This window comes from Strongylocentrotus purpuratus, unplaced genomic scaffold (genome assembly GCF_000002235.5).
Source record: "Strongylocentrotus purpuratus isolate Spur 01 unplaced genomic scaffold, Spur_5.0 spur5_scaffold_8, whole genome shotgun sequence".
In the NCBI taxonomy this organism is placed as follows: Eukaryota; Metazoa; Echinodermata; class Echinoidea; order Camarodonta; family Strongylocentrotidae; genus Strongylocentrotus; species Strongylocentrotus purpuratus.
This window is the reverse complement of record NW_022145614.1, coordinates 18113361-18128198: the sequence shown is the minus strand read 5'-3', so window position 1 is coordinate 18128198 and position 14838 is coordinate 18113361. Positions and strand designations below refer to the sequence as shown.

At 38.0% G+C, this 14838-nt stretch overlaps 1 protein-coding gene across 2 annotated transcripts in view; it reads right to left on the bottom strand.

The window, feature by feature from the left end:
* The window catches only part of LOC105445726 (sodium-dependent noradrenaline transporter-like), a 48480-nt gene extending 34263 nt beyond the window's left edge, over window positions 1-14217 (bottom strand). The window contains exon 1 of one of the 2 annotated variants that reach the window (XM_030975931.1): window positions 14012-14217. In XM_030975931.1, coding sequence (XP_030831791.1) covers window positions 14012-14117 — 106 coding nt within the window. In that variant the 5' untranslated portion in view covers window positions 14118-14217. Of the gene's footprint in view, window positions 1-6005; window positions 6131-14011 lie in introns of those variants that run through there. The other variant, XM_030975932.1, reaches the window with a different exon arrangement.
* Between the last annotated feature and the right edge of the window lie 621 nt (window positions 14218-14838).

Here is a 14838-nt window from a genome sequence, read left to right as displayed (position 1 = left end):
TGTCTAAATACAAGGATATAATGCATGACTGACCATTAAATTTAAGGCTACAGTAATAGAAATCGTGATTGCAGTGTCCCATGAACTTTGAGCAAGGCATTATCTTCTCACCCTCCAAATAAACAAATGCGATCAATTGAATTGATGACGATGACTGTTTATAGATTAACAGAGTCCACTCGAAGCCATCATAATAATCATCACGGTTGGGCGTATTCTAAAAACCGGTTAAAACAGAGTCAACTTAAACCCGAGTTGAATTAAACTGGATATAGACTACACTTAAACCGTGGCTTAATTTAGCCGGAGTTCAGAAAACGGGCCTTAAAGTTTTCTTAGTGCAAATGGCCAGACACTGGCTTAAAAATCGATGTACATTATTTCCTGTCTTGATCTTCAATAAGACGACTGCCCTCAACGCTCTCTGCTCCTTGAGTATAGTTCAAGTTTATTGCACCCGGTTCTTATGCTTCGGCGCTGACTCTGATTGCTCTACACCTACCGAATTCCTAACTTCATCTCTTAACCAAATACTCTTCCTAACTGTATTGAAACCTGTACATAGAGACCGCTCAAGTGAGCTAGAAAAGTCGTCTTAACTGGGAGGTGGTCTTTTTATACAAATTAGGTCATTATTAAAAAGCATACAAACCAGACTCGTAATCAAACCTAAAACACGATTGTAGCCGTAACTCTTTATAATATTTGACGAAGTAAAGCTCGGAGCTTTAACCAAAATAATGTCACAGGAGCGAAATGGTTACGTCACCAAATCTGTAACGAATACTGTTACGGTTGCCAATAAAGTTGGAATACTGTATTTTACTTCTTTTCATAAAGTGATTGTGATAATATGGTTTATTCTTGACCAAAGTAGCTTCTAATTATCTTCTCAGGACTTTATCGATCAATCTCTATGATACTGTTTCGGGAATATGCGAATGTGCGCCTTGCATAATTATCAATTATAGATATATTTTGTTACCACTGTTTCCTTGCTATTTATATATTCAGCTGTTGATGTGTAGGTGTTTATGACGTAGAGGTGATGAATAGAGAGGAAATATATAGAGCAGAGAAAATAAAGGGTTCTTACTTCATGCCAAGATGGCACATTTTTCAGAACACTAGCCTCGCAAGTCGATCCTTTGCATTACGGTAGAAATAAAGAGACGAAAACATGTCAGTCCGAGCAAATTCATAATTATTTACATTAATGAATGAGGATGATGTGAAATGTACGTCTACTTAACGTAGGATCTTGGTAATTTGGCATACTAAATACGGCTACTTTTAAAAATAAGAGGGGAACAAACACCTATTCCAGAAAATTTGGAGTATGTCCTTTATGCTTTCTTGACTGTAGGCAACAAGTAACATGTTGCAAAACAAAGAAACATGAGGACTTTAGCGTCGACAGACGTCATTCTGGCTTTAAGAGCATGACAACTGTTCTGTAAATCCAAATCAAATATTTGTTCTACTCTTGATGCGCTATTAATACTAGATCACTCAGCTGGGATATAAATCTAAAGGGCAAAACAAACCAAAATAAGTTTGGTATCGCAGCAATTATAAAAGGGGAGGGGGTGGGGGAGAGGTCGCGAATAGCTTCGGGATGAGGGCACAAGAAACAACAAATAAGTTAGTTATTGCAGGTGGTGGAGGGGTCGCTAGCATTAGCGTAGACGTATAGAGTGAAGATGGGGGTACGAGGGGGGGGGGGGGAAATGCCCCTCTCCTATACTTAGAGTTTAGTCTGAACATTTCACATTCTCTAGCCAGTGGAAAACATCTGTTAGTAAAAACATTTCTGTACCCTATTTCAAAATACTTGTTGTCAATAACAAGTTAAAATAATTGACACAAGTTACTGAAATCAGTGAATTTAATTAGCCTATATACTCAGACGTAAGTCTGAACATTTTTACATTCTGTAGGCAGGGGTAAACATGTGTCAGTAAAAACATTTCGGTACCCTATTTCAAAACACCTGTTGTCAATAACAAGTTACAGTAATTGACACAAGTTACTGAAATGAGTGAATTTAATTAGCTATGGGTACATTTATTATAGAAATTGTAGCACAAGTTAAAATTCAAACTAAGGTTGTTTATATGGCTCTATTAATCGCATGGGCTGCCACCCCTCCCCTTTTCAACATGAAAACAATCATGTACCAGAAAAGAAAATCCATAATTTTGGAATATCTTCAATGTACAAATTCAGACAAAAAGTATCGAAATAAGATACAAATTAATATTTGAAAAGTTTGCAAGTATCCGACATATACCATTACAAAATGTGAAGCAAATACAAATTAATTATCAATGGTGAAAATTGATCAATTGCACATAATAAAAACCGATCTACTTAAGAGAATCTAATACACAGTTTGCGATTATCATCAGTGTACTAGTAATTACCAGAGAATAGTCAAAACAGGTTAAAGTGTAAATCATCGATAAAACTAAAAAATAAACCAAAAAACAATAATGGCATGAAAAGTACAGAAGTATCAGAAGTTACATGAAATGTAACTCTGTGCGAGTAAAACTGTAAAAATCACAGGCACGTTCTTGTAATTATATTACTTGAAAACATAAAGGGGCGATCTTTGCTCGATTTTTTAGATCTAAATTTTTTTTTTTTTTACAGTCTTGGAGGTATTTACGCTTTACATGCGTTTAGACGACAACGCTCGAAATCGAAAATACATGTTCAGTTGGTTGTATGAAATTTTAAATGGGTACAAGTGATTCAATATGTACCTGTTTGACTGAAAAGTTGCTATCCATTTTGTCTTTCGTTTCTTTTTTTGGTTTGTTTGTGAGTTTGAACGATTCAGGACTTCATTCTAGTCTACATTTCTGTGAATTTCAAAAGTACAAACACACTTCTTAATTCACATCAAATTAGACTATTCGATGCGTCCCAATAAATGTGAATCAGTTTTTATATACGCCAACTCCATCTGTAGTGCTTCCCTGCCCCCGGCCTGCCCCCCACCTCACCCCGACACGGAATAATAGTTTCTCACAGATTCATTTAACAAGACATGCACTACGGCGTCTGTTCCATCAAGTGTGTAAACTCAATAAAAAAACGTCACGCACACTGTTGCTCATAAAGTTGTACTAATACTTCTTACCTGTATTCATGAAAATGATTTTGATAATAGTTGGGTAACGATTTATTCTTGATAGATAAGGTTTATTTATATCTTTTTATTGATCAGTAAAGTTCTGAGTAGATACGAGTTTGATCTATTAATACTGAATCATTATTGTCACAATCATTTTATGAAACGAGGTACGAAAAATCATTCCAACTTAATGGGCTACGGTGTATATTGCATGTATCTGAATTGTGAAGCTGGTTCAGACCCCATTCCAGAAGGCCGAAGGCATTTTATTTGTGTTACTGTAAAATGAAAGTATGTACTTCAAGTAGACCACTTAATGTATACGCCCGTGTTGTTCCAAACACCACTAAAGGCTATGTGCTCACTTTTGTATCATGTGTATTTAGACTGGCCACTCAAACATGGGTGAATGCTACCCCCCCCCCCACACACACACACACACACACACACACTGGTCCATCCCACCCTCCCTCCCCCCCCCCCCCCCATCCCATCATCCTACCCGCGACAAGCTAGGGTGCAAAGTGCTATGTGTTCACTTGTGGATTCGTGTGTATTTAGACTGGTCATTCAAACATGGGTGATTGCTACCCCCCCCCCCCCCTCCCACCATCTGCCCCTATTCCATTATCAACCTAGTCTGCCGACACAGTCTCTATAATTTACACTTGACCACAATTCCTAAAGTCTTGAGCAGAGCCTAGCTCTGTCTATCTCTGGTAGGGTCCATGGTGCAGTATAGGTTCATGGTTCGGAGCAGCTAAATTGTAGCCTATGCAGTACGCTCTCAGCCTAGTCTCACAGTCCAGACAGCTTTACGCATAGCGACTTACAAGGGTTTGCGCCCGCAAACCATTACCACCACACCCACGACTATCTTAAAGGGTGCAAAGTCTTTAGTTGAGTCAATATCTCGTACAACAATCTTATCGCTTCCCATCTGTATTGATTCATGTATTCTCAAGTCGCTGGCATGCAGTGTGCCCTATGAAATACTTATCCATACCCAAATTCCAAGACAAAAATAGAATTGAAAAGTAGGCCTTCTTCTGATAGAGTATAGTAATATTTTGGAGACAACTAAGCATGCGAGCATAAATGCATAACGCATGGACCATTTTTCATCCTTTTCTTTGGACGATTACTGAATAGTTCTTAAATAAAGTGATAACATTAGTTTCGTTTTTCCAATTTTAGGTTGGATAAAATACGCATGTGGAATACTATACATTGTCTAAAATTTGAGCTTTTAGAGACATAAAAATTGTGAGAATTTAATTCTAAAAGGTGAATATTTTATAGTGTATAAAATATGTATACACATTGCGATGTTATAAATGTATTAATATGATATTGCCAATATAAAGGTATTGCATCTTCTATCGTTGAAAGCAAATATCAAACTTCACGTTTGATTTGATTAGATTTAGTTACTAACAGCAAGACATACATTTTACATATACAAGAAGAGAAACTATTGGTTGGTAAAAGGGGCCAGATAATAGCATATGTGGCCTAACCCCTTAAACAGCTAAACAAAGTATTTTAAAAACGTTAACAAAAATAATAATAATGAATTTACTATTACAATCGATACTTTAAAAAACGAGAATACTCAAACAATGTCTTACAATATACAAACTAATAATGTAAAATATAAATTGTTTACATATGCAAATTATTTAACTTGATATTTCATTCATGACTTATTCAACAAACGACTTGTAACAATAGAATTCCGAAACCTATTTCTTGACCTTGTCAATCTGACATCAACAGGTAATCTATTCCCAAATTCACTGCCCACAAAAGACAATGAAAATTGACCTTGTGTCGTTCTTAATTTGGGAAGACGTTATTGAGCTGGACAGTTCATTTGTGCATAATAAACATATTCATATTCATCCTATCCTGTAAAAATGCCCCTTATTCTCCCTTTCTTCATCAGGTTTCAGGTATCACTTTACCTACGTACACATTTCTCCTTCTTCCTTTTTATTCTCACTCTACCTCTAACCCCCCCCCCCCTCCCCCTCTATCTCTCTGTCAATAACCTTTGCAACTGTAGAGGTGTCGTGGTCGAGTGGATACGTCTACAGGCTGTGGATCGCGTAGTCCGCGGTTCGAATCCCATCAACAGGTAATCTATTCCCAAATTCACTGCCCACAAAAGACAATGAAAATTGACCTTGTGTTAGAGCAACTGATGTCATTTGGCAAGACATTAAGCCACATTTACCACACTCGACCCAGGTGATGTAAATGGGTACCTGGCAGTAATTAATTCCTTGAAATGCTAGAGCACCATAATGGCAGCCATGCTAAAGCTGGGGTAATAATGTGGAACTCCAGGAGTGTCAAATCTGACAGACATGTGCGCTATACAAGAACCCACAAAATATTATTATCATTATCAATCGTCTAGTTATACCTCCTAGTCCTAGACAACTTCAAATAATAAGCATAATACTTCTTAAACAAGAGATACACTTATCGACCTGAAAGTTTGCCAGAAGCCTGTTCGAAATATTGTATTCGAGCTGAATTCCATTCTGATTATTAGAAATACCATAATGTGAATTCGATGGTTCAAGGTTGTGTGAATGAACTTGTCTATTAACATCAGTAACATTGTTATCAAAACTACAATTGACTTAGCTTAAAAGCACGAAAATTGTGTTATCTTTTGTAACGAATCACCCCAAGGACAACGCTATGAAAATACATACACAATGGCACACTATAAACAAGCATAGAATAATAGCAATCAAGCGATCAAGAATTATCTTCCTAATCCTCATGACAAATACATAACAAGGTCATTTATCGTCTCTCTAATGAAGTAGTAAATATCACCTACCTCGAATCCATGATGATCTCAATTTGCGGAACGATCAGAGAATAAGAAATATTAACAACTATTCTGGGAAAAAAGTATACCGTATCTGACCACGTGCAGGAAGAATACTAGTATACCACTGTATGTGCCTATCATCTCACGGACCAGCCTAGAATGACTACGGTATAGCTTTATTGAATCAAAACAGATTATGAATTGTATACTCAGTTATGAACAAATATCTGTTTAACGATGAAGTGCTATTTTTTTTTCTTTTCCACTTACAATCTTTGTCTTGTCTCTAGACGTGCGTGACCCGAAGTTCGAAGTAGGGTTTCTAGTTTTTGTTTTGTTTTTTTGTTTTCTTTTGTTCTTGACATGCTTGAAAAAGCGAATCAAGAGGTTGGAAAGCTGTGACGAGAACATATTTATGTTATACAATGACTTTTGATTAATGATGTTACGGTGACGAGTACTCAATGATTCTTTACTTGATTTTAATTAACTTGATAATGCACTTCCTTTTTAAGTGAGGAATATGTTTTCCAGAGAGTAAACGTTTAACACAATTGAGCTTTAAAGGTAGTGTATCACTTTTGCAGCCATCATCAAAATAGTGTTTAACTTTGCAGGAATCATGAGTATGTCACGTAATATTATGTCCTATCTGTGAAATTTAAACGTTAAGCTACGGTCACAAAGGTTCGTACGAATTCCAGAGTTCGTAGAGATTCGTAGATTGGGCATAGCTTATTACGTCCTTCTTACGGAGTTCGTACGAACGTCCGTTTAATTTTTCGTTTTTTTTTTCTCGTGAGAATGCCTTGAGTTCTTCTTACGTCAGACTTACGGCCATCTAATAGTTTTTCGTTCTCGCAAGATCATCGTACGTGGGACTGACGGCATTCTCAAGTCATTCGTAAGAAGATCTTACGATTTTGTGTATATTTTGTCGGGTTGCAAAAAAGCGCTGCATAGAATGTGTACTTACATTAAATTTCAAGAATATTCCACTATAATCCATTTTAAAACAAAGCAAATCAAATACAAAACAAAACCCAGACAAAAAACAACATAAGGGTATGTTGTAACATTGATATTAACACAACAAGTAATCATACATTCAGAGATAATACAATAAAAAAGACATGTGTCCCGTACGGCACATGACTATTTTCCGCAATTACCCCGATATGTATTATGAGCATAGACTAGTAATTTGTATTTCTGTTACTACTATGTTCTTAACACAAACTGATTTTCAGTTAAATTGTTTTTTAGTTTTTGTTTTTGTTTTGTTAAATATGGAATTGCCCTGGGCCTCTATATAAATAACATTTTAGCTCCGGAAACTAACACCTGTCTCAACAAAGCCTAACAAATCTAAAATCATTGAATCGAGAGCACTTCTTGGCGGAACTAAGTCATTAGATACCGCAAATAATCGTGTTCTGCAAACATGCTGAAAGAAATATGTGGTTTATTTGTATTTACTTTTACAATGTTCAATTCATGAATACATGGTTTTCTGGAGGGAGGGGCCCACAGCATTGATTTGAACTTTGTCGACGTGCTACGCGGACTCTGGGATAATAGGGGATGGCGCTTTTAATTGCCCCCCCCCCCACCCCTCTCTCTCTCTCTCTCTCTCTCTCTCTCTCTCTCTCTCTCTCTCTCTCTCTCTCTCTCTCTATATATATATATATATACCTTTATTTCTCCTTATCTCCCCCACCTGTCTATGCCTCCACCTGTCTCTACCTCTCCCTCTCATCGTTATACACCGGTGCGCAAAACAAAGAAGTTCATACAAAAGACTTATGCAAAAAATAATGGGGGCACAGTACAAAGTCATTATCTTAAAAATAATCAAAAACCAAACAGCCACTTGAGTGCCTACACAAGTTTATAATTTACTCAATAGATGATCCAGATTTCTAGTTGCTTTATTGTTTTGTTTTTGTTTTGTAAAACACTTATGCGGGCATTCATGCAAAAGGGACAAATGTTTCATCCCGAACGATCCACCCCATCCACCCCGCCTATCGGTCGATACTAATCTACATTCATCTATATTTCATTGGTATTTTGGTATTAAAAGCGCACAAAAAAAAAAATGATTTCGGAAGAAAAAAAACTGTTCGTGTTGAGCTATCACATGATATTCCAAATAAGTCTGATTTACTTTTCTATTCTGCCTTATAGCTTGCAAGTTTTTCATTAAACTTTAATGCAACAATGCATATAGACATTAATAAAGAATAGAAATATAAGAGTATGTTTTATCATTTCGTCGTTATTATTGGAAGAAGTATTGTTGTGATTTACTCCTGTTTAGTTCTTAGGACTTAAAGGTCAATTCGCGCAATTTGACACTGCTTTTTTCTCTCCTCTTTTTCTTTTCTAAAGATGGTTGGCATTCATTATTAACCGACATATTTTGACCAATATTTCGTTAAGCTTGCACAGCAGACTCCGACAGTATAAAAAACTGATTCTAAAGCTTATCATAATGGGGCTATGGAGAATAATTATTTGCCATGAAGCACTGCAGTGTATTTAGGATTAGCTCTCTAAAATAACTTTAGGCTGTAATATAACTGGAAAAAATACCGTTATCATGATTACTAGAGAGGTTCAAACACACTGAAGGCTAGACTTTGTAAGCAGAATGTTTTCTCTTGGGATTAAAAAGATATATTTCAGCTTTCCAGGCGTTAGCCCTCCTGACTCTAATCTGCTGAGAGCCCAAGTGGCGTTATTCCTTTCTGACTGTATATATAAGAGTTAACGCCCTTTTGGTACTCATCAGACGGTATGTTCGTTTATCCAAGGACTTATTATTGATTCTCGTCTTTCACGATATTGGCGATCGGGCCCTGAAGCAGTGAAACACTATTTAAATCCAGATTCTGTCCATTTATATATATTTTGTATTCTTCAACCATCTACATGTATGTCCTCCTGCCTTACACGCAACCCACACAGATCGCGCAACCCCCGAAAATGATAGAGGGAGAGAATGAAAGGCGAGGACTGTCTCCGGTTTAGCGTTGAGGGTGTGTAAAACTCTCTGTGCAAAATCAGTTGCGTATCAGTGGCATATTAGCTCAGAGGGCATGGGGAGGGGCTTAGGATACATGCCCCAATCGAACTTTTAAAAATGGAAAAGAAGAGATCGAAGCAGAAGAAAGGGAGATTGAAAAAGGGCATGAGAATTATATTCGACATTCATCCCTATCTTCCCATTGGGAATGCTTCGCTCCATTATCGCATTCTATTTCGAATCGAATTAAATTGAATTTATTTCCACAAAACATGAAATGAAAGGGTAAAAAATGATACATGAACAACCAAAAGTGGTGTGATAACAAAAGTATAAATACTGATCTAGGTTATCCCCTTAATCCCCTCATGACACAAATACCACCCCCTACAAGGCAGGGTCGTGCATGCTACGCCATTACTGCAAACTTATCATCATGATACTGATATACCAACCACCCTCTACTAGAGCCGTGCTTCGCGCCATTAATGCAACTTATCTCAGAGTTAGAAATAAAAAGAAAAACTAGGATAGAAGCCTGAATTCGAATTGCTCAATATTATTGCTCATATTCAAACAGTTTATTTATCATAGGAAGAGATCGGAAACCATGGATGAGTTCAAATCACGTTTATTGCCCGTAGTCCATGGATCAATATTTACTCATACCTTGTCAATTACTTGTCATATCCTTGTCAATCAGAAAAGGAAAAAGGGAAAAAATAGAAGATTTGGAGTGGGAAAAGGTAGATAGATGGCAGAGGTGCCGTGGTTTAGAGGTTATGTCACCGAACTGTGAACAACATGGTTAGCGGTTTGAGTCCTAGCCGCGGCATTCGCAGAGTTTGGCAAGACGGTATCTACATTGCCATGCCGGGTGGTGATTTGTACCAGTGATGACGGCCGAAAGCCAATGTGACTGCTTTTGGCATTGCCCAACATGCTTGGATGTGAACAGTGCAAAACAGTCGGAATATTCTCCGAGGCTGAGGAGTGGAGATGGTACAAATGTTGGGGGTGGGGATGGGGGGGGGGGTGGCAGTTGTCGAAGAAGGGGGTCCGAACCCTAATCACCCCGGATTGATCTTCTCTGTACCCTTGTAAAGCCAATCCTTTGCAGATCATCTCCAAAGACAATGTTAACTCCTCAAACTTTTGGTCCTATATAGCCCTCCTCCACCTAATGAATTCAATAATATTGTATGCATTTTATACTTGCACCCTCTATATAGCAAATAATGCCTAATCGGTGCCTGTTGGTCCCCCATGATACTCTTTTTCTTATGTTAATTGAGAGCTGATTTGATGAGATAATCACCTGTCAGTGACTTTGCAGGGAAGGTCTAATCCCCCTGGTCAAACTAGTACAGACGGGCTTTAAAACAATATTTCATGCAGCCGCTTTCGGTCCCCTTTTACAACGTCGAGGACTGGACTACCTTTATTTTTCATCCATTAAAAAATGATCAAAGTAAAGTCTGTGCACGCAATTCGAACAGTGGGATTATTTGGAAACAAAAAACAGATGAGTGATGGCGCTATTTTGGATACAATTTTTAAACTACATTGATCAAAATACGGACATAGTTCCTCAGTTAATATAAATTTTGCTGATGATCTGTGGTTATTTGAAATGGGCGAGCGCAATAATCCCGAACTTGTTTCAGTATGCTTTAGAATTATTTACAATGTTATTCAATTATCTAGTAAAATGTGTATGAAAAATGACTGGTAGAACTATGTTATTTTTTAAATCATATGATTTGTAAAGCTTATGTAGTTGTATCAGTAAGTGATACGTATCTCACTTGAGGTAAGCACGGCGTTACCTCTCCCCATAACCCCTCCCTATTCCCTCACAGCCGCCTGTTGGAGCCCCCCCCCCCCCCCCCAAGAATTTTTTTTTTTTATCATAGACCTATAAGTATATTCTGTGTAAACGACAAGAGGCACTGGTTTCGACAACTCAATGAAATCCCAATCTTAATGCCCCTACCGCCTAGGTATAGAGAGAGAGAGAGAGAGAGAGAGGAGGGGGGGGGGGGGGGGGGGGGGGGGGGGGGGGGGGAGGGGGTTCTGAAACGTCACAAAAATCCAAATGTCTATAGATATTGTTCAGTCAGCTTTCGAAGTGTGTGCAACAATAATCAATCAAAGGTTGATCAAACAGACATGGCTTCATAAAAATGTATGTAACAATATAACAAACGTTATCAAAAATCTTAATTTAATATTGTGTTAACCTTGATGGGGACCTCATGTTCAAGCACATGTTGCTTTTTAGAGGTCCTGGCCTATTATTTATTCTGTATTTACGATTTGTAATGCGATTTATGATGCCAAATAAACTGAAACTGAAATCGATTATGAATATTGTATAAGAAAATGATACACATCGTCATAGACTTTTTTTTTCTTCAAATGTTCGGAATAAAGTATGATTTTATTCGAGATAAAATTCTATACGTTGCCAATTCACACGTTCGAAATGACCATTTTACCAAACACGTCTTGCCATTAAATAGTCATTCAGTACGTGTAGAGGCAAAAATCCAATGCAAATCTCTTGAGATAAAACGAATTTTATAGGTCCTCCTTCGATTTACGACACATTTTATAATTTTTTATTTCGCATCATGTTATCATTGTTTACTGCAAGTTTTTCATGATACATCAATTTTGGATTTTGTCTTTGAATTGTATTTTGTGGTACAAATCACAGCCATGAAAATAAAACCGCACAATGTCTATCTCCATGGCAAGAACATGCAAGTGCACTTCCGGCCATCTCCGCAGACCCTTCCACGGAATTCTTCTCCTTTTCTCCATCTTTTCTTCCTCGATTTTTCCTGTCAATCTCAGATAGCAATCATTCTTTAAGTTCTGTCCCATAAATCGAATCTGCTTATCTTTACCTTACACGTCAGCTGGTTTGTCAATTAAACGCTTTTGAATATTTTTCATATTGCTCACTTCATGTCCCCACGATGCATAAGATCCACCATTGGAAATTCAACATTAAAAAAAATGTTCTTCATTTAATTCCTCTAAACGCAGGTAAAAAGAATAACTGTTAATGCATGCCCTCTTACCAAGAATAACTATTGAAGTATTGTAATGGGGTTATTCATCCAGCGTTTGCCTTTCTCCGTATAACTTCTAATTTCACCAATCGATTTTTCTGAGGCCCTTCACATACTCTACTTTCTAATTATTTTCTAGAAAAGCTCAACGTCTTATCTCAATATGTATATATTTTTCCTTCTCCTCTTCGTTCTTCGTTCTTCGTTCTTCTTCTTGCTAGGGCAGACATAACTAAGATTTTCAATCTTTATCGCCGGTCCTCGCTCGATCTGTTCTCTATCTTGTATTTTTTCCTACTCTGTATTCATGTAATTAATACATTACAAATGCTTTGTTTTGTTTAAGTTCATGTTTACTTGAATGATGTACATTTTTATTCTTTTTCTATCGAGTGAAGTAAATATATTAATAAATGAATCAGTTTCCCTCAATAAGTTCTTCCTAGCTGTCACACCCAGCTTCACACACATCAACTCTCATACCACAAACCTATACTGTCGTGATGACTGCTTCGTGTAGACCTACAGTTTCTTCCCAAGATCCTTCCTGGGATCCTTCCGTCATTGGAACATGCTTCCAAGTTATCCACACTCACAGTAACAAATACCTAGATCATCAGGGATGCTGCCATGCCCGCTACATCATTCATTCAGATGGCACCGCCCCTCCCTTTCTGAGGGCGCTTTAAAGCCCCACTGCACTACTTATAGCAACCTGCGCCCTCTATGTAGCAAACAATGCCTACTCGGTGACCGTTGGTCCCCCATGGTTCCCTTTTTCTTATGTCAATTACTGAGAGCTGATTTGATGAGATAACCACCTGTCAGTGACCATGCAGGGAGGTCTAATCCCTCCTGGCCAACTAGTGCAGAGGGGCTTTAAACCACAACCAAAAGAAAAATTACCGACACAGAAACACGAAGCACCTGTAAATAAAACATCCCTATTACGCACCTGCATTGGCAATGCACTGCCTCTCCAGAACAGCACCAAACGGATCTTTAAGCTAGCTAGGAGTAGGAGATAACCACATCAAATATCCAAGAAAACCAGACATTTTCGCAGACAATATGATTATATCTGAATGTTTCTTTCGGCTCCTCTGCCTCACACTCAGTTAGATGGACCAAAAAAAGAAACTCAATCTCTGACTGGCGCATTATGACTATAATTGCTTCATAAATATTGTTTGCATGCTCATAATTTTTATGAACACACAAAATACAATCTTTTTAATGTATCGTGTAAAGGGTTCTTGTCACGTGATGTCTCATGGTAACTTGTTTTAAGCCACTGCGTTAAATATTGTTATCCTTTTTTGTTTAGGGGGTGTTGCTTTTGTTTTACAAGATACACATAATCATTACCATCAATTCCCTGACTTGGATATATTTCTGTAAATGTTTTTATGATGGTTGCATGCAGACAATATCAATGCCACTGATTTATAACAAAAAGGGGGCAAAAAAGGGGCGTGGCCCGAAATGTCTAAACGCCACTTGGGCTGTCCTTGTAAACATTCATTTGTTTTTCATTCATGAATGCCCTAGCATTTATTCATTTTTTTACAAGGTACTCATAACCATTGCAATTATTATGTAAACATCATAGATATCCTTATCAACATATTCCATAAAAACGAGATTGTTCAATTTCACACATTTTAGGATCCTGCATGGCCCCATCTTGCCTCTGTGTCTCAAAGGTGCGATCGTAAGTTTACGATTGATTGGAGGGCTTGCGATTGATTCGGAACAGTAAACAATCTTGTTCAGACAATGCACGTGTCATCTTCCAATGAACGAAAGTGACCGATATATTCCTAGAATTTGTCTTTCAAAACCAAGTCAAATACAATCGCAAATTAAGCCGGAGAATAATGCTTGATTTAACTCACCTTTTCCATTCCTGACTGCGAGGAGGAAAACTCCTCGTTCATTCGCCGACTCAAGATTCTTCCTGACCAGGAATCGAATCCCGCTGACCTCCTTCTCCCCTTCCATTTCGTCGGACTCTCCTCACCCCTCCTAGAGAATCAAAGATACCTTGAAGTCTCTTCCGGTTGCGAAGACGTCATTACGTAGGACCATGCAGCGGATAATAATCCTTCATTTGTTTTGGAGGTCGGTTCGACGAGGGATGCTTTCCAAGATGTCTCCTGAGATTTTTAGTCACAGGAGTCGCGGTTAAACCTTCGTTGATGCTTAGTTCTGCCGTCTCACTCCTCAATATGCATCTATCGTCCTAGTTCTCTCTGCTCTCGCCCTGTACATATCTATTAGTAAAATAATACCCTCGTTTCTTTTGTGCTTTTGTCATGCTCACATTTCGACTGACACACAATCTTGTAGTGTTTACGTTTGATCTCCGAATTCAACCCTGGCCGACTGGCTCCCAGCTCTATCCTGCCAATATGTTCTCCTCGAAATGCTTCTCTTACTAGCTGAAAGCCACCAGAAGCAAGTCGAGAGGACAACACAATCGGGAAAGCTTCCCCTGAAGTTCAACCTCGGGTAGAGCGTGCATGCACCCCGACTCATTCAACTCAAAAATCAGACCCCATTTTCCAATGTACACATCGCAAGAGTAAACCAATTTGGTTCCGAGGGTCGAGGAATGTTTAAATCAAACAAGAAATTACCCGCAAAAGGACCTCAAGTTTATGAGCATAAGAGACGACTTTGGGAAATCATAGTCCCCTGAATTTGTACGCTCGTATTTTGA